The following is a 19,058-nucleotide window of genomic DNA, read 5'->3' on the forward strand; positions in this document are numbered from 1 at the left end:
TGCATAATTGGGGGCTCCCTCTCTAACAATGGATTTCGGATACAACATATCAAAATCGTCGTTCGTGAACCCTAATTCCTAACAATGACCATGTGTTACATGTAATTGTGAGTGCAATGCTGTCCGCCCGCCAGTAATATCTCAACTTTCTCAACCCGTGTCACGGGCGTGCTTCATACCTGCATCTGGTTGACTATCATCGCAGAGCGAGCGAGCAGAACAGCGTTAATGATGACGCTTCTGTACGGCACTGCATGCAATAGTATCGGCCAGGATGCAGCGTCGCAAGGACGTCAATCCATGCCGCCTTGATGAGTCTCGTCATCTTGACCCTGGACCTCCTCTCCAGTAACATTCTTCTGTTCAACTGCTTTGATATCGTATCGTTTCATTTTCCGTCTCCAGATGATGTGTTCATGGGCATTATGGACGGTGCTATGAGGGAAGTTAGCTTTCCTCCGGAATTTGACCATATCAATAGTATCACATACGTCAACAGACCTCGCCGGTTGGAGTGTGGCATCTTCCGCCTGACAAGTTCATCCCAACGATCGTATTGCTCTCCGAGTGTTGAAACCGTCCCGACAGGTGTTTTGCCAAAGCGCCAAGCAACGCCATCGTCGTCAAAGCCTAGACAGACGCCGCGCAGTGCGACAGTGCCGGACAAGTGCTTCTCCTGCAGTATTTTGTCCAGCTGTGTCAAGACGCCGTCCTCCTCCATCTTTGTCAGCATCTCGCCCAGGTCTTGGGCTGTTTGGTCCGCCCGAAGCGCCAGCACAACTGACATAACCTCGAAGTTCTTCGAAGTAATGTGAGATAATATGTGTGGAATCCAAGTCAATGCTGTGCAGGGGTAGTACAGGCTGATGTCCAACCCCCGCAGACTTTCGTGACGCAAGAGATTATAGTGTTGTGCTGTAGACATAAAACTGTCAGTCAAGTGGTTGTCGAAAGAACCAAGAAAACTTCCCCACTATGGCATCAATTGTAACATCGTGCGCGGGAGAGCTGATATCAATATGCAACACAGCCACCTCAACAGATGCAGAAGTTGCATCCAGCAACGTTTGACTTCTGCTGGTTGCAGGGGATGGATGCGTCTCGTCAGCCACTCCGAGAACGAGAGCGCGCGCCCGAGAAGCTTGGCTGATCCGCACGAAGAGGTCTTCAACCGCCGGTGCAACCCATCGCACATCGATGACCAACAGATTTGCGAAGTTGAGTGGGAGTGAGACCGGAGAGGCTTGGGTCTGCGAGCAGATGACATTGATGCACCATAACTGCCTAAGCCTCGGGAAAGCTGCAATAAGGTGGGCTAGCGGAGCGACGCTCGACAGGGTGATGTTGTAGACGTGTAGAGTAGTGACAGAGCAGAAGGCGGCGAGATAGCTGAAGTCTTCAATTCGGACCGAGCCAATGGTCCACTCGAGGTCTCTGATGGTGATCATCGACAAGTTCGGAATCTTGCCCACGAGCATGGCCGCAAACGTCCCCAGATGCTGAATCGACTGATATATGATGATTTGTTGAACGACCTCACGGAGACGCGGTCTCTCGCGAAGTGTCTTGGACAATAAGAGGACGTCCTTCCGGTCTCGTAAATGGATGCATTGGCGGAGATGATACCATGTCAGGTAGTACCAGGTTCTGCACACCAGCGAGCAGCATGCGAGGGTAGTCATACGGGGTTCTCCCTTCGGGTCCGCAAACCGAAGATCCCATTCCATTGCTAGGTGGTCGAGGATTCGCTCACAGAGCTCTACAGGAAGCCGTGAAATCGAAGGTCCATGAGAGGAGCCCTCGGACGCTACAACTGCACTGTACCCTACATGTGTAAATCATTTTGTCCACGTTCTGACCAAGACACTTACATTAACTCGTCTCTGTCCATTCTGTCCGGATGGAGTACACACTACTTAACGGCGGCGTGACAGCGTTGTCGTCCCGATGGAAGTCCCAAAGCTTCCTGCACATGTGAGACGACCACGCAGAGCCCTCGATGGCGAAGAACGCGCTACTGGCGACATGTCTCAGATGGCGGCTCGCGAAGGGCAAACAGAATGCGAAATTGAGTTACCTGTTTTGTGTGGTGTTCAAAGTCAATATCAGACAAGCCAAGTCCGTCGTCCGGGTTGTCAGCTCGCCAGTCGCTTACGACCGTTGAAGCTCGCGACACTGGAAGAAAATCAGAACATCGGTAAGAGTATCCGTTATTGAGGAGTCGTACTTACCTCGCGAGGACTTTCAATGACTCTTGGTGTGCACTGCAAAAACGAGAAGCTAGACGAAGGGAGAGCGCAGGGACAGCGAAGGCAACGATAAGCGATGCATATAAGTATGCATCAATACAACAGAGCGCTAGCTCATCGGCGCGTATAGAAGCGTCGGACACAAACACACGATGCTAGGCCTAGAAGCGGCTCTCTGCTTTAAGTGGACACCGTGGAGTCAAGGCTTTCGCAATCGCAATGGCAGGATAGCCCTCTAACATGAATTTGTATGAAGTAATACTCACATTATTTACTTGCACCCAGTCGGCCCCGAGTGCTCGAGAAACGCACACAGGGAGCTGGTCCGAGTCTCCTCGATTGCAGCGCGCCTGATTGGCTGAGCAAGCGTGAGGCAGGTCTGCGCGAACGTTGAGCTTGTTAAATGAACATTGATTGATAATCTAGGTGGACCCCAGACTAGTCTCGCCGCAAGACCGTCCACGTTCACGTGCGGGGTTTGTGTCGAACCTAGACCACAGACATGAAATCGAGGCTGCGCAGGGTTCTGAATAGAGGAAGGTAAACAGAGGAAGGGAATGCACGAGACAGTTCCCATTCAATCCAATACCAGCAAAGGGTCTTGTGTATCGCGTGTCTAACATGCACAGCATCAGTTCATTCGGCCGCCTACACATCAAAAGACGAGCTACGACTCAGCCTGCGCTACCCGGTCGCGACACGACACCTCTTCCAGACTGCATGATGGGTTGTATGTGCACTGCATACCTACTCAATACCTATCACCACCATGCGCTACTTCATCGCCTCGAGCGCCGACATAGTCGTGGAACATGAGACCACCGCTCATCGGCACTATCGTGTATTCGGTCAGTCGGTCCACACGCTCTACACAGAGGCCGCCCACGCGAATGAGAACGACATCACCTGTCGCACATGCATGAACGACCTGTCGCCGCATTCGGCATAGCCTGGTCGGGCATTGGGCATGATACGAACGTCGATGCGGGATAACAATGCGGAAAGGTACATAGTAAATAACGGAACGCGTAGGTTCCAAGCCTCTTGTCCGCCCCCTGACATCATAGTTAGCGCATGCATCATACACAGACGGCGAGTGTGGTCTCGTGACAAGTAAAATCGCGGTGACCAAAGTGCCCATTCCAGATGTTGGAGGAGGAGGGTCGAGTGAAGACTTACAATGATGTTATAAAGGAAATGGAGCAGTTGCGACTCTGTGTAGCCCTGTAAACGCTACAGGCTGGTTCGCGCAAGAGATACGAGCATGGATGTTGTGGTAAGATAACAGTGACGATGGTTGACCGCTGAGCGCTGAGCGCTGACCTATAGCTGGAGGCAATTCTCGGACCTCTAGAACGTTGATGTTCTTCCCGCTTCGCCCTGGTTCAAGGCTAACGCGCTGGATTTTGCGTAGGGAGACAAGCACACCTGGCATAGGGCTGTTTGTGTCAACATGGCCGCAATACGTACATTCAATACACTATCCACGCGCCCGCCCATATCGCGGTCACCTAATGTGTTCGCCGTCGAATACTGGCTGTTGGTAAGCTAGGCAACTGGGATGTGTCAACTTCGAAGTGATATTCATTCTGGCACTGAGAACTACACAAATATTCAGTTAGATGTCGGCATCGGCTCTTTGACGAAAAACATGACCACGCCTGTCAAGTGCCCGCGTGCTTTCAACCGTGCTTAACCGTGTGATCCACCTAGCTACGCCATCGCGAGTCATCGTCAAACGAGTCAGTTAAACGAGTCACAAACTCACATGTCTGCCATCCGCTACGGCATCAATTCGGTTTGTGTTCGATTCTCCTCCCCTCAGGCTGACTACCATCGTACAATGGATGTGGGACAGGAACGTTCGTGTCCAGAGTTTTCCTGTGTGTCGTTTTCGCGTCACGGCCGGAGAAGCGATGTAAGGAAGAGTTTGTGAGATGATGTTCGTGGGTTCGATCAAGGGTATACGTAGACGAATCTGGATATTATTACAGATGCTGTTTCCTGGCCAGTTGCAACCTCGTCACTTGCTTCATGATTGCAGCGTCATCCTCCGGGTCGTCCCCATTAAAGACGACGAACTGCGAAGAGCGCCCTACGTCAAGTTGAGGGAAAAGCGAGTCCAGAAAGTGGGCGATGATATTGATGTCAGACCGGTGCTCGATGTAGAGTGGTTCGTCGACGTGTAGCTCTCGAAGCGCGCACTCAGTCGCCTCCGAACCCGGGGCACTGTCCGTGTCGGAAGAACTTGAAGTGCGCTGTTGGGTGGCCTGGGAGCGTAGGTCATCTAGAGGGCCATCCTCGTCTAATAGAGAGCACACTGTTAGACACTCGAGCTGAAGACATGTACGCGCGATGTCACGCAGCGAGCCGAGGGTGAGGAATAGGTTTGGCAACTCGAGCGATCGTACCGCTGGCCATGCTGCCACCATGCTAGGGACATCGATATCATCGGGGAATTCCTCCTGTATCACGACGTCCTGGAGACGTTGGAGTGCGAGCAGTGGAGAAGCCAGCGCGTGGAAAGGCGTGCCAGCTGTGTACCCACCGGGAAACAGAGATTGAGAGCAGACTAGGTCAATCAGACAAAGCCTCCGTAGAGACCCAGCATTCCGGCGACGCAGCGCGTCGAAGATCGCGTGGAGCGCGACTGCCACTACATCGGGACCCCCTTCCTCCGCAGACCATGCAGACTTGAACCATATCTCCATGTCCTCCAGTCCAGGCGCAACTATTGCATCGGCAAGCACCGCCACCCCGGTCGTCTTCCCTTTGACGAAGAGGCGCTTCAGATGGTCGAAGGGACGAATGGGCGGAATGTCCACGTTGTTGTCCGCCTGAGGGTCATGCATGCCGCCTGTAACGACCCAGTTCACACCCGCAGATACGCTGTATCCAATCTCTATTCAAGAGAAGTCTACAGACTATGTGTATCGTTTAGGCAGTGATTAAAGGGTAGTTGGAGACTACAGGAAGTGCGCTGGCGCGCCATATGAGGGGAGTACAAACATAAGCAAACAGCATATAGATAAGATAGTCCATATCGGGTAGGTCTTGATGACATCCGAATAGGCCCGTTACACTCTCCCCCACTGGACTCGTCTCACGAGTCCCAGCGAAAGACAATGAAGATAACATACTATGCTTGTCTTCTTGTAGCAGAGTACTCACATCAGGTCCAGGTAGGATAGACTGTGGGCTGGGTCTCGGAACACAGTAATCCATGTGGCATCCACAGGGTCTCCGTGAATTGACCACATCCCAAACGGACCTAAAGTAGAGTAGTCCACGTAGTGAACATCCCAAATGGATGTACACAGCATGATCTCATCGGGGTTGAGTATGTTCAACCATCGATGGTAGAACATACTGCAACAGGTATGAGAATACATACAAGAAGAGAAAACATACTATGTCGTGCCAGCATACTACTTGCCTGCACCTGAACATCCAACAAGTTCAGGAATACAGGTAGTCTCGAAGAAAGAAGAACATGGCACGACCACGAGAGGGGTCTACATCCACAACATCCTCTCGCACACACAAGGTTGAACCCTCGTGTACACGATGGGTGGTGGGAAATGGTCTCGCCATGTACATTGAGATTCGAGAACGAAACTCAAGGTACTCAACGAGCACATGTTGGTAGACACCACGATCAACGTGCATCCATGCGCATTGATCACGGTCGCCGCGAGAGGTGAAGCCGCGGGTACGACATGACGTACGTCGCGCGTGCTTCGGTACATGGGCTCGCAGTGTACACTGAGCGAGGTGCTCGATGTACTCGACGAGCGAGCCATGGTGGACGAGATGGACGCGCCAGTCGTGCCCGATCGCACACCGACTGCGTCGCAGCGACTCGCAGGAACATAGTCATGGTGATAACATACCCATTGACCATGCGAACCCGCACCTCGCAGACCATAGCAATAACAACTGACATGTTGGACGCGCTCAGGCTCTCGGGTGCGTCCGACATGTAGTTGTCACTGCGGTCCGCGGTGACGACGAGCAACGAGCTCGTCATGCTGTATGACGGTGACGAGGGAGGTAGCGGCGGCGGCAAGAGGACAGGCGGCGGCGGTACAAGTCGCGGCGGTGGCAACGACACAGGCGATGGCGAGTCCCGGGTTTCCGAGCCTTGGAACCCGAAAACGGTACTAGTACCAGTACCGGTCCCTTCCCCCTCCTCCATCTTGATTTTAACACCAGCAGGGTCTATAGTAACCGAGGAGGTCGCCATAGCCCCGTGCAATGGTGCAGAGGTAGGTAATCCGGGTACTTCCCAGAGTACACCGGCAGAGGTATAATTCTTCGTAGCATTGCGCACGTCGAGCCAGCTACTGCTCGACGTACCCAATGCTCGGAGTTCGTTTGATGATTGAAATGCACCCGCAGTACTCGAAAGTACGTTGCGCACGCGCACGGTCACGTCCCTGTGCGTACGGCGGTCGGCATTGATTGCGGGATGAATATCACCGCGATGTTGAGATGGACAAGAGGTGTCCAACGTGTAGGTTGTCGACGCAGGCTTGGTTGCCGAGTACAACGAGGTCAGTACATCCAGTAATTTGGGTGTACTGTGCCTCGTCGGCTGCTCGACGACTCGCCCAGTCGACGTGGAGGTTGACGGAGTGCGCACGCACGAGATCGTATCCTCGTACGTGCGGCACGTACCCGACGTATACCGACTCGACGTAGGTGCATTGAGGTCAAGCTTGCGTTTGCGCAGCTCTTCGCCATCGAAGCGGCTTGTACTGGACGCCGAGACCTTGGTGGTCCATGCGTCAGACAACATGTCCAGGGCTTCATGCTCGGGCAGGTCCTCGCCATCGGCACGGCCTGCAATGGACGTAGGGTCCCTGCGGGTCCGTGCACCAGGTACTAGAAGGTCCGGCGGGGGGACCATCAACGGTGCTTCGTGCTCGCGCACATCTTCGTCATCGACACGGCCTGCAAGGGACGTAGAGTCCTTGCGGGTCCGTGTGCTATATGACAAGCCCAGCGGCCAGGTCTTCACGCCTTCAGGATCGCACTGGTCTGTCTTGTCAGACCCGTCGTGATCCTCGCGTGTTGTCGAAGCGGATGCGGGCAGTGATGTCGATGAACTGGTCGACGTGCTTCTGAGCGCGTCGACCACGTCGTCGTTGCGTGTGTTGACCTCGCCGTGTACAGTGAGCAAAGGGCTCGCTGTACTCGACGATGGTGTATTGACAGCGTAGGGGGACGCGCCGGACATGTGCGATCGCATGCCGATGGCGTCGCTTGACGGGGCGTTGACCGAGAGGAGCTTGTGCCTTGACGAGCTAGGCGTGGCCAACGTGCTTCTGAGTACGTCGGCGACGGCCTGGTCGCAAGGTTCGTCCCTGTCGTGTACGCAGAGCGGGGAGCTCAGCGTAGACGACGGTCGTGCCTTCGTGATTGGATCGGATGCGCCGGTCGTGCTTGAGTGCACACCGATCGCATCGCGGGGCGCGGTCTCCAATATGGAGGTTGGCGTATTGCGCACGCACAAGGTCGAGTTCCCGTACGTGCGGCGGGTACGCGACGCATGGCGACTCGATGCGGACGCGTCGAGATCGGACCTGCGTGGGCGTGTGTCTTCGACATCGAGGCGGCCTGTAGTGGGCGCCGAGTCCTTGAGGGTCCGTGCGCCAGATGACCTGTTCTGCTGCCTAGTCCTCGACGAAGCTGGCGATGGCGAGTATGCCAGTACATCCGACCAAGTGGATGTACTGGGCTTCTTCATGCCTGCAGACTCGCGCTGGTTCGCCGTGTCGGGCTTGCGCATTGTTGAGGTCGTAGCGGGCAGGGGTCTTGACGAGCTGATCGACGAACCTTTGGGCGCGTCGATCGCGGCGTCGTCTCTGGTCTTAACGGTAGAGACGGACATGCGCACGCGCGAGGTCAATTCCTCGTGCGTGCTGCATGTGTCCGACATGGAGAGGCTCGACATAAGCTCGTCGAGGTTGGACTTGTCGCCGGCCTCGCGCGTTGTTGAACCTAACGCGGTCGACATGCTTCCGAGCATGTCAATGACGGCCTTGTCACGAGTATTGATCTCGCCAGGTACGCCGAGCGAGGCACTCGGTGCACCAGACGATAACTTCCCGACAGCGGAGCAAACCGTGTGAGGGTGTACACCACAAGCATTGCTGTGGCCATTGGTCTCACCGAGTGCGTTGAGTGACGAGCTCTGCGTATTCGATGGACCTGTCTTGACGGCCTGCGTGGGCGAATCTGCCTTTCGCACTGTCGAGGCAGTGGCAGAGATCGATGCGGATGAGTCGATCGACGTGCTCAGGGGTACGTCGATGGCGACATCATCGCGGCCGTTGAGCTCGCCGTGTACGACGAGTGATGAGCTCGCCATGTTCGACGAGTACGTCTTGGCTGTGGAGGTGGACGCGCCGAGCCTTGATCGCACTCCGGCTGCGTAGCCCGGCATAGCGTTGACGATGGACATGGTCGGTATGCTCTTGGATACATCCGACATGTCGCCATTGCTGCGAGAAGTACCCACGACGAGCGACGAGCTCGTCGTGTAGCACATCGGCTGCGGGATAGTGAAAGCAGACGGTGACATGGGTGAGGATGCGCCGGTAGTGCTTGATCGCACTCCGATCACATCGCTTAGCGTAGCGTCGACCGAGCCAGACTTGTGCCTCGTCGTAGTATGTGTTGATGTCGACGAGCTACTAGTAGTCTTGCGCGTCGCCGACACAGCAACAGTCTTCGACGTGGACGGACCCATCGACGTGCTTCTGAGCGCGTCGATGGAGGTGCCGCCAATGTCGTAGGTCTTGACGGAGGAAGCAGACGCGTCGGTTGTGCGTGAACATACACCGACTGCGTCGCTGAGCATGTCATTGGCGATGGACATGCGTGTTGACGAGGGGGACGTCGCCGACGTGCTTCTGAGTACGTCGTTGACGACCTGGTCACTAGCTCCGATCTTGTAGGTAGACGAGGACATGCCGGTAGTGCCCAATTGCACACCGAACACGTCGCTTGGCGTAGGGTCGACCGAGTCCGCCTTGCACCTTGACGAATCTGAGGTCACTGGTGTCAACGAGGTGATCGACATGCTTCTCTGCATGTCGATCGGAGACCCTCGTGTCATGGCTGGCTCGGGAACTGAACCGCGGGCGGTCCCTTCCCCCTCCTCCAAAATTGGAAAAAGAAAAAGGATAATACAGTGTACATCAAGCGAGCTGTTGCTCGACGTACCCAGTACATGGGGTTTGAGATACGCGGCGAGCACGTCGGGGCGTGCGTTGCGCGATTTGCTGAGCTCATCGACAGTGAGCGCGTCAAGCCTCGAGCTCGGCGTGCTCTCTGTGCGAAGAGCGAGCGTTGTAGTAGATGAAGAAGACGCGTCGATCGTGCTAGTCTGCACATCGAACACGTCGTGCGTCGTGACGCCGCTGAGCTCGTTAGCCAGCGCGTCGCACGCGTTACGACACTCGACGGCGACCAGTACATCGAACCTGGAGCTCGACATACTCGTCGCACGAAGAGTGGATGTTGCAATTGAAGGATGAGACGCGCCGGTCGTGCTTGGCGGCATGCCGGACACGTCGTGCATCGTGACGGCGCTGAGTTCGCTAGCCAGGCCGTTACGAGGGACTGCTACCCATGTAGGGTCACGAATGGATGGTGCCGCGAGCTCAACGCTCGTGGTACCATCCACTGGCTTGGGCAGCAGACGCATAGTCGTCGAAACGGGAGTTCGACGGTCACAGACAGTGGGTACATCGAGCCTCGAGTTCGTTGTACTCCCTTCGTGACGCGCGGAGGTTGCGATGAAAGGATAAGAAATTGAAGACGCGTCGGCCGTGCTTAGTTGCACGCCAAACACGTCGTGTGTTGTGACGGCACTGAGCTCGTTAGCCAGCGCGTCGAACGGATACGGTGGCTCCATGAGGTCGCCAACACCGGGTGCAGCGAGCTCGATACTCGTTGTACCATGCGTTGGTGTGGGCACCGGACGTGAAAACGTCGACATGGAAGCTTGAGAGGCCGCGGCTAGCAGGCTTGAGGGTGCGTCGCGCGCGTCCCAGGACTCGGCTGCGTGTACGTCGGGCGGAGGGCTCGACGTACGCATAGCGCGAGGTGATACAGAGAGAGAAGAGGACGACCCGGTAGAACTAGCACGTTCTCCGGGTACGTCGCTACACCAAGTAGGGGCGTGCGGGATGGCGGCGAGTACGGATGGCCGTACATCGCGCGCGTTCAGAGAAGAAACAGCGACGGCGGATACATCAAGCGGGGGGCTCAACGTATCCGCAGCGTGCGGTGGAAGAATAGTACGAGGCGGCCTGGTAGAGCTCGGAGGCTCTCCAGACGCGCCGTCTCGCGAGCTTGGGGCAGCAGACACAGTCGTCGTGCTGCTGCTCAGGTCCAGTGCGCCGTCTGCGACGTCAGAGAAGTACACGACGACCTTGTGGTTCGTCGTGCAACTTCCCGGCGCGGGCACTAGAGCCGGTGACGTGCGTACCGGGTACACCTTTGCAGGGCATACCTCGGGGCCGTCGCTCGCATATGAGGGGTCGACGATCGCGCCGGGTACGTTTGCCAGTACACCAGGCGCGGCGTTGCTCTCGTCGACAGCGTGTACATCGAGCGATAAGCTCGACGTACCCTCTGTGCGGCGGGTCGCAGAAAGGCGGGGCACGTCAGACGTGCATCGATGTGCGTCCGACGTGCTACCCTGCAGAACGTCGGGTACGACCATGAGGTCGTCCCGGAAGACGGATGCGCCGTCTTCTTGACCGGCAGAGTGCACCACGAGCTTCTTGCTCGTTGGTACACCTGCTGGCACGGGCAGTGTCGATGGAACGGACACGTCAGACGCGCAGCGTTGTGCGTCCGCCGTGTTGCCGTGTGCAACCGCAGGTACGACGCGGAGGTCGTCCCGATAGGCGGAAAGACCGCTCTTGTGGCCAGCAGAGCGTACAGCGGGCTTCGTGCTCGTCTGTACATCTGCTGGTGCGGCCAAATGCGAAGGGACGGACACGTCGGACGCGCGGCTCTGTGCGTCCGCCGTGGTATCGTCCGAGGCGGTGGGTACGACATAGCAGTCGTCCCAAGAGGCGGGCGTGCCGTCTTCGTGGCCAGCAGAGCGCACGACGGACTTCTCGTTCGTCGATACGCCTGCTAGCGCGGGCACTGGGAGCGGAGACGGCGATGCGGGGACGGCCATCGAGGGCGTACCTGCGCTTGTCGAGCCTTCGTGCTCGTCTTTTCTCCTCGCCCCGCGCCCTTCCCCCTCCTCTCTCTTCCTCCCCTTCCTCTCTTCCCCCTTCTGCTTCCCTCGCGTCGCGTTCTCAGTGTTCTGCGCGGCTCTGCGTCTGGGCGCTGGACTTGCACGAGCGTTGTGCGAGTCCTGGGCCGCGCGGCTGTGTTGCGTGTCGCCTGGGCCGCGAAGATCCGGTTTGAGGGCGTCAGATCCAGGAGAGGAGGTGAGAGGGTCGAGTGTAGGTCTCGCGGGTGGAGTTGGAGGTCCGGGAGAGGAAGGAGACGGCGGTCTTGTACCGCGCGCAGAGGGGTTGTCGGGCGCTCCTAGCTGAACTAGCGGTAGTTCAGCTAGGGAGTCGCTGACTTCAGCTCGCCTGTCCGTTGGGACAGCGCGAGCGCCTTGACGAGAGGTAGGGCGGCCGTGGTGGGTGCCCGAGTCGAGGTGAGAGGTGAGGAGGCCGGTGAGGAGACGGTGGTGGCGGTCGAGAGCTGGGCGCTGGGCGCTAGCGCTCCGAGCGCTCACCGTCGACGCGGGCTCGTGACGCTCAACACCTCTGGTGTCGGGCGCGTCGCCGGCCGCGTCGAGCGTGTCACCGGCTGCGTCAAGCGCGTCGGTGACCGTGTCGAGCGCGTCGGTCGACGTAGACAATATATTTTTTGTGTCGCGGCTCATTTCTGAGCGCGCGACGCGTTTTCTTGCGAGTTCCGGCTCGTTCTCGCTGAGCCGGGGGATAGGTAGTGTGCCTATCCCTTCCCGGGCGCAGATACGAGTCGGGTCGGTGTTCCGCTCGCTGAGCTCGGGCGCGGGCTCGGCGACGGCGGGGCCGTCGAGCCCAGCGCGTGCACCACTCTTGACTGTGGTGCCGAGCCTTTTCGGTTGGGCTGGAGCAGGTGGAGACGGAGTCTCCTGGCGGCTCTGAGCTGGCTCGCCGACGGGCTTGAGCTGCTCAGAGCGCGGTGCACGTTCGACTTCGTTGTCGGACGGCGCCTGCTCCGTGTGGGCTCCGACTGGGTTCTCCGGGATGGAGAGCTCAGTCCGAGTGGTCTTCTCGCTGGAAGATTGAGTGCGGCTGCCGGCTTCAGTCAACGCAGTGTCGACTGAACCCGGCAGGTATGTCGGGAGTCGCTGCGACTCCTCCAGTGCGATGGGCCGGGTTGGAACAGTCTCGGCACTGGGCTTGGGCGGCTCAGTGCGTGATGTCGGTTCAACTTCGCGGTTGGATGGCAATTGCTCCGCGAGTGCTCTGACTGAGTTCTCTGGGTCGGAGAACTCAGTCCGGGCGGACTGCGCGGTGCGAGAGGCAGCTTCTTGATGATGAGACGAGGTCTTTGTCTTCTTAGACAAAGCCCTTTCTGCCCTTCGGGCAGCTCTCTCGGCGTGTTCGCAGTCTGCGACTCGCGCCTCGAGGTCTTCGTACCATTCGTTGCTGTGCAGCCCCTTGCCTGATGCCTCAGCCCATTCTTGTATGGGCTGCTCTTGGCTCGCGGCGAGCTTAGCTAAGATTTCCGCGCACAATGCCCTCAGCCTCTTGCTGCGGGTTCCACTTCTGGACCCGCGGCTACTTCGCATTGGCTCGGTTGGAACAGTCTCGGTGCTGGGCTTGGGCGGCTCAGCACGCGATGCCTGTTCAACCTCGCGGTCGGATAGTGCCTGCTCCGCGAGTACTCCGGATGAGTTCTCGGGGTTGGAGAGCTCAGTCCGGCGGTCCCAAGTTTCAGGTAGTGCTTGAGCAGTGTATTTGGCCCGTATCTCGGCCAACGTTAACCGAGGCCTGGCATTCGCGCGAAGTGCCTGGCGCTTTTCGCGGCGAGATTCACGAGTGCTGCGCGAAGTCTCGGTAGTGTTGGTTGTTGTCGACTCAGACATAGTGTAGGGCTGCCAGGTCGACGAGAGTGATGCAATGCATAGATTTCGAGTTTGAGTTCGAAGTTTCGAGTTGTTGCCAGTAGATTTCTCCAGAGTAGAAGTCTGTTTGAGAAAGCAGAGGAGCGTAAAAATATGTAACGACCCAGTTCACACCCGCAGATACGCTGTATCCAATCTCTATTCAAGAGAAGTCTACAGACTATGTGTATCGTTTAGGCAGTGATTAAAGGGTAGTTGGAGACTACAGGAAGTGCGCTGGCGCGCCATATGAGGGGAGTACAAACATAAGCAAACAGCATATAGATAAGATAGTCCATATCGGGTAGGTCTTGATGACATCCGAATAGGCCCGTTACACCGCCCCATTCGTCCATATCGATCTCGAGCGTAGTGAGCCCATGGATGGTCGAGATTGCAGCCAGGGCAGCCCTGAGGGCTCGGCGAGATTCAGAGATGCAGAGGGTGCGGATTGTTTGGCTGACGAAACGGCTGTTAGGCACCGACTGCCAGAACGGATACCAGAATGCTTCGTGTGCCAATTTTCGGAGCTCGAGCTCTTCGAGGTTGGGGAGCGCCTGTAGCACGGCAGGAAGCATTTGCTTGAAAGCATGTCGCCGCATGTGGTACCCGTATTCGTACGTCTGATGACCGTTCTCCCTCATTTTCACGTCTTCGGGAAGGCGCAGAACACGAATCGATGGGGAAGTCATCGATATTATCTCCGGTGTGGCATGCTCCCATATGAGTTCGCGCAGATTTGGGAAGAGCGGCTGACCATGGGCATGCTGCTGAAGGAAAAGGAAAATGGATGGTTCTATGGTATCCCCTATTCCGTAGCGGAGGACGCGTACGAAAGGCGCATAGTGCTTGAATCGTGCCCATTCCTCCACAGAAATGGGGCCTGAGACGTATTTCTGGGACACTGATCAGAACATATGTCGTCGCAGTCTGCTTGCACATCACTCACGTAGTTATATCGGTAGGTATATGAATCAATGCCTACGGCCATATCCTCGTTAGCCTCGTCGTCTGATTCATGTCCTCCCATGAATTCCTCTTCATTCGTAGGCCACTTGACGAAGCCGGAGCTGAAGTCTCGTAAGACAGCTTCGCAAATGGTGCTCAGCTCCAGCCGTCCCCAAAGAACCCTCACAGCCGACGTGTGGAACGCACGACACACCCGTGCACACCTTGCCAGAGCAGTCCTCGCAGGGCCATTCCGTTCATCATTGACGTAGAGATGTTGGTGATCCATTTGTGGTGCAAGTTGTCCGCATATTTCGTCCATTAGCTCGAGCGGAATACTGCATGGAGAGGGGGACATGCGGCGCTGAACCGATGTAGGCCGTGGAGTCAGGGCTGAGCGCTGAGGGCGAAGAGACAGTGTATGCCTGGCAGCCAAGGACCGCGCCAGTTTAATGCACACACAGCACTAGGCAGCCTGAGTGAGGTTGCAGATATTGAAGAGTGATCGTACGCGACAAGAAGGACGAGACAGAGGCCAAGTCCAACACCACCGTCACGACGACCACGACGAGAGGTCGTAGCGCCGTAAAAATCACGGTCACCTGATCATATTCATGTCGCGCGTTGCTCTGAGATACATGGACTCCTGTATCTTGTGCTCTCTCGCAGCGCACCTGCACCTTCTCGCGGACCACATACCCCCGCGAATGGCCTTCGCCACCTCTATCCAGCGTCGCCGACACGTCTCATTGCCGTGTTGCCTCAACTAGTACTCCAACGCTCGACACGCTCGACGATCTCTTTCTGCCTGTCCTCGCCCTGCTCTTATCTGGCCGCTGCTGCGCTGTTTTTTCTCTGCTGTATGCGTCTCCCTTGTTGACCGCTGTCTCTCTCCTCTCCTGTCGCTTCCGTCCACCCCTGTCCTGCCCTTGTGCCCATGGGTCGATGCGCACAACCGAGACAAGCCTGCCGGTCCTCCCATCGCCAGAATTTCTACAGATTTCTATTTGACAGAGGTCTGTTCTCCTTTTTTTTGCTTCCACCGCGCGCATCTATCAAGAAATCGTGTCTCCTCACGTCCCACTCATCTCAGCCCTCCGCCGTCCTCATTCTGCTATTCGTACCCTTCCAAAGCGGCACCGAACGGTGCGCAGGCTATTTTTTCTGTGCCTCTCCGACTTTTTGGGAGCGATGCCTAGCGCAGTGCAGTGCTCTGTGTCACGTTCTATGCGAGCGACGCTGCCAAACAAGCACCCGTGATCCTCACTCCTCGCTCCAACTCATTCCAACTCCCGGAAGCACCAAACTCCGCACGTCATGCTGCGCTGCACTCTCAAATCTCACCCTGAGACGTTTTATCAGACATCCCGCATTCCGCGCGGCTCGTAGTACGTCCGGCATCGCATACGAGACAACCACGTATGACCCAACTGGCAGTGCACGACGGACAGCCCGCCAGACGGTGCTACCAGACTATTCACAAACGTGCAAGGTCTCGTCAGCGCTCTCCACGCCTCGCAGTACGCATAGGAACCCATCCACACAGGTGCGCCGAGCTCAAGTCACTTCAAAACACACGCCAGACGGTGTTATGCAGAGGACTATCGACGAACGCGTACGATCTTACAGACGCTCCCCGCCCCACATCTGCGGCCGTCTGCGGGGCCTATACTCACTCGCCCACAAGGTCTGGCACGGACATTGGTCGCTTAACATGACACATTCGACACCGACGCCCACGCCTTCGTCTCCACTCACCCGCAGCGACCGCACACGCAAGCGTCAAGTGTGCTCTCTCACCCACGCCCGCATCGCAGGCCGCTCGTTTTCCTCAACTGTCGACGCAGCCCGGCAAGGCAGGGCGGCCAGGGAGATCCCTGGTAAGCAAGCCTCCGAGTCGACATCAGCAATCCCAAGGTCAAAGTCAGCCGAACGGAACCTCACCTGCTCACGCCGAAGACGTTGATATTGTGCACGTCGCAGCCGAGCCCGTCTGCAACACGCGGTTCGTGCTCCACCATCTGACGCGATGAACAGCGCGACTTACCGAGGCCTCGTCGCCCCCCCCCCCCCAGCCCTTGCTTTCATGCTTCGCCGGCTCGGGGTGCTCGTCAGCGCGCTGGCAGTCGCCACCAGCCGCCGTCGCCTTTTCGAACACCTCGCACGAATACGAGGATGGCAGCTCTGTCGGTAGATCGGACACGCACGCACGCTGCACGGACGGACACCGATGGGCGAACACCGTGATGCAGCAAGATGCACCGTTCTTCGGGAGTGCGTGCGCGCTGGTCGGAGAACGTTCGTCCTCGGTGGATCATCCTGTATGGTGGATGTTGTGTGGCTGCCTCGGACGTCGTGGTACGTAGAACCAGAAGCTCCCGCGTGCACTCACCCAACGAGCAGCGGGACGGTGACGACGGGCGCGCAAATGCCGGCGAGGCTCCTTCACCTCTCGTGTAGGCAAGACCGACGGTGGGTGTGGTAGGCCTTGTTCGAAAAGTGGTTGTGATGGGGCTGTGCTTCTGGTCAGTCGGTAGAGGCCTTGTACGAGACGGTGCGTACGTCCTTCCATTCACCGATACTCTGGCAAGGTCGCTCCGTTTAGCCAGCCGGCGAGGGAAGGACACGCATCCAATCCCGCGAGAACTCCATCTCGCCAACTTCCTCGCGGAATGTCGACCCAAATCAACCGACCAAGGATTTCCCTTACCTGCGAAGCCGTGTTCTGCAGACACTTGGGATGGCCTCTGCAGGCGCCAACGAGTGCGCCTTGACTGCGACAAGTCATTCAGCGGGGGCATCGTAGGAAAAGGTGCGCACGTCCTTCCATTCGCCATTTATCAGCCGAGCTACCGATTAGCATTGAAGCTCGATGCAGTGCCTGCGTTGATGTACTTATGTAGGATAGGCTCAAACTTACCGCGTACCACTGGCACGGCCTGTACGACAGTGACATGAGCGTCCACCGGCACCGTGCAGAACGCAAGATCACGTGGAGGTCTGGTTCGAATGAACATCAATATCGCTGATCTCCTCGTTTACCAGGCCATATAGGCATATCTTTGTATAAATCACCAGTAGTTAGCACAAAGGGATCATACATAAATGCCTGTACTTACCTGGCCCTGTTTTCATACATGAGCTGCCACTCGCTCATGTATGAGCGAGGCGCCGTTATGTATGAACGAGGCGCCGTCGGTCGTTACCTGATACGGCAGCTACGCCGGGGCAGCCCGGTCCCTTCGTCCCCGGTGGGGTGGTATCACTGGCGCTCGATGCGAGGCTACCCCATATGGACGTACATCGGGGTCAGCACATCTGAGATCAGGTACGATCTCGGGTCCCCTGCGCCGCCGCCCAGCCCGCTGCGTGGCGTCAGTTTCGGCCAAGCCCGGAAGCCCGCAACCTGCCCGCAACGAGCCGAGCGAGTGGCGAGCGGTTCCACCCGTCGTTTGCGACCTCCACCACTGCGCGTCGGTGACCGACGTCGCTAAAGCGCAGCGCGTACCACGATAGCGAGCATGAACGGACAGTTGGTGTGTCAGCGAAGGACCGGCATCGAGGTGAGTGCCATTGCGTACGAGCGAGCGCGCTGACCGTGGCCATAGGACGCGGCGACGCGCATCACAATACGTGCGTGGACCGCGAGCACGCAGGGCTAATGCCCTGCGTGCGAACGCAGCCAACGGGCGGACCACGGGCATGGGCGAGAGCGGGCGCGTAAGCAGGCAGGTAAGTAGGTGGACGTAGACGGGCAGGCAGGCAGCACTGGGGGCAAAATGCGATGTTCTGGGCAGGAATATGGTGAGGGCATGTGATGATTAGCTAAAGAATCCTGACGATATTTCGCACAAGGATATTGCGGGTATTGCTTAAGTAATCCTAAGATACACGGAGGCGGAACATGGTACGATATAATACAAATGTTTGTTGCCCAGATATGGGTCACGTAATATGCTCCGCTGATGAGCCCTTAGCTCACCTACCCACCGAAAACGCCATTTACGGTCGATACAACGTTACACTAAGTCAGAACGGTCGACGCACTGTCCGTCCGTTCGAGGGAACCGCCCGATGTTCGAAGCTCAAGCGTCAATGTTCGGAACCCTTAGTGGCAGAGGCAAGCGGTTTAGAAGTGTCGCTACATTGGTAGGACTCCGGGGCAAGTACATGGCTACGTCAAACTAACTAGTGACGGCCTCGGCAACTCTCGTATCTATGTCCTCGACCTCCACACCCATGACCACCACCCCTACCCCTACGAACAGACGGACCGGTGTCGGAGCCACGATCAGTGTTGACGCGCTCGAGTAGGCTTTCGAGCAACCCGACGAGGGTGCCGTGCGTGCGGCGCTGGTCGACTGCGATGTTGTGAATCGCTCGACCCATGGACTCGAGGTTGTCGGGCAGCTGGCGAAAGTCGGACAGGATCAACGACTCGCGCTGATACTGCGGGTTCGCGAGGGGACGACGCTCGGCCTGGTTGACTTGTTCGAGCAGTACCAAGGTCTCGGACCACGCGATCGTAGGGTAGGGCGAACCTAGGATGTCTCCCTGGTTGCCATCGCGGTGAAAGACCTCGTCGAGGTAACGCATCAACTCGTCGATCTCGGGGAATGACCTAGGAGCAGGAAGCGTATCGTTCGCCAGCAGGATGGCCCGGCTGCGGGACTCGAACAAGAATCGCTGTTCGAAGGTTGGTTCGATGGTTCGAACGATAGTCTAAGTTCGGA

General features: G+C 57.2%; 4 protein-coding genes across 4 annotated transcripts; 1 reads left to right on the top strand and 3 right to left on the bottom strand.

Annotated features, from left to right (window-relative positions):
* On the bottom strand, window positions 1-858 carry B0H18DRAFT_95406 (uncharacterized protein). The gene is made up of 2 exons (XM_048042234.1): window positions 492-858; window positions 1-435 (listed from the first exon to the last, which is right to left on the bottom strand). The coding sequence occupies exons 1-2, from the start codon at window positions 785-787 to the stop codon at window positions 294-296; spliced, it is 438 nt and encodes a 145-aa protein (XP_047887202.1). The 5' UTR covers window positions 788-858; the 3' UTR covers window positions 1-293.
* B0H18DRAFT_95410 (uncharacterized protein) lies at window positions 859-1,922 on the bottom strand. The gene is made up of 3 exons (XM_048042237.1): window positions 1,872-1,922; window positions 967-1,825; window positions 859-915 (listed from the first exon to the last, which is right to left on the bottom strand). The coding sequence occupies exons 2-3, from the start codon at window positions 1,725-1,727 to the stop codon at window positions 903-905; spliced, it is 774 nt and encodes a 257-aa protein (XP_047887203.1). The 5' UTR covers window positions 1,728-1,825; window positions 1,872-1,922; the 3' UTR covers window positions 859-902.
* A 1,303-nt stretch (window positions 1,923-3,225) lies between these two features.
* On the bottom strand, window positions 3,226-3,823 carry B0H18DRAFT_95566 (uncharacterized protein). The gene is made up of 2 exons (XM_048042375.1): window positions 3,429-3,823; window positions 3,226-3,304 (listed from the first exon to the last, which is right to left on the bottom strand). The coding sequence occupies exon 1, from the start codon at window positions 3,682-3,684 to the stop codon at window positions 3,436-3,438; it is 249 nt and encodes an 82-aa protein (XP_047887204.1). The 5' UTR covers window positions 3,685-3,823; the 3' UTR covers window positions 3,226-3,304; window positions 3,429-3,435.
* Window positions 3,824-15,746: 11,923 nt separating this feature from the next.
* Window positions 15,747-16,215, top strand: B0H18DRAFT_1041392 (uncharacterized protein; the record flags this gene model as incomplete). Its single annotated transcript, XM_048030582.1, has 3 exons — window positions 15,747-15,845; window positions 15,955-16,029; window positions 16,090-16,215. 3 exons carry the CDS (start codon window positions 15,747-15,749, stop codon window positions 16,207-16,209), a joined length of 294 nt encoding a protein of 97 aa, XP_047887205.1. The 3' UTR covers window positions 16,210-16,215.
* Window positions 16,216-19,058: the final 2,843 nt, after the last annotated feature.

Source organism: Fomitopsis serialis (assembly GCF_022376445.1).
Source record: "Fomitopsis serialis strain Sig1Antser10 chromosome Unknown B0H18scaffold_135, whole genome shotgun sequence".
Lineage (NCBI taxonomy): Eukaryota > Fungi > Basidiomycota > Agaricomycetes > Polyporales > Fomitopsidaceae > Fomitopsis > Fomitopsis serialis.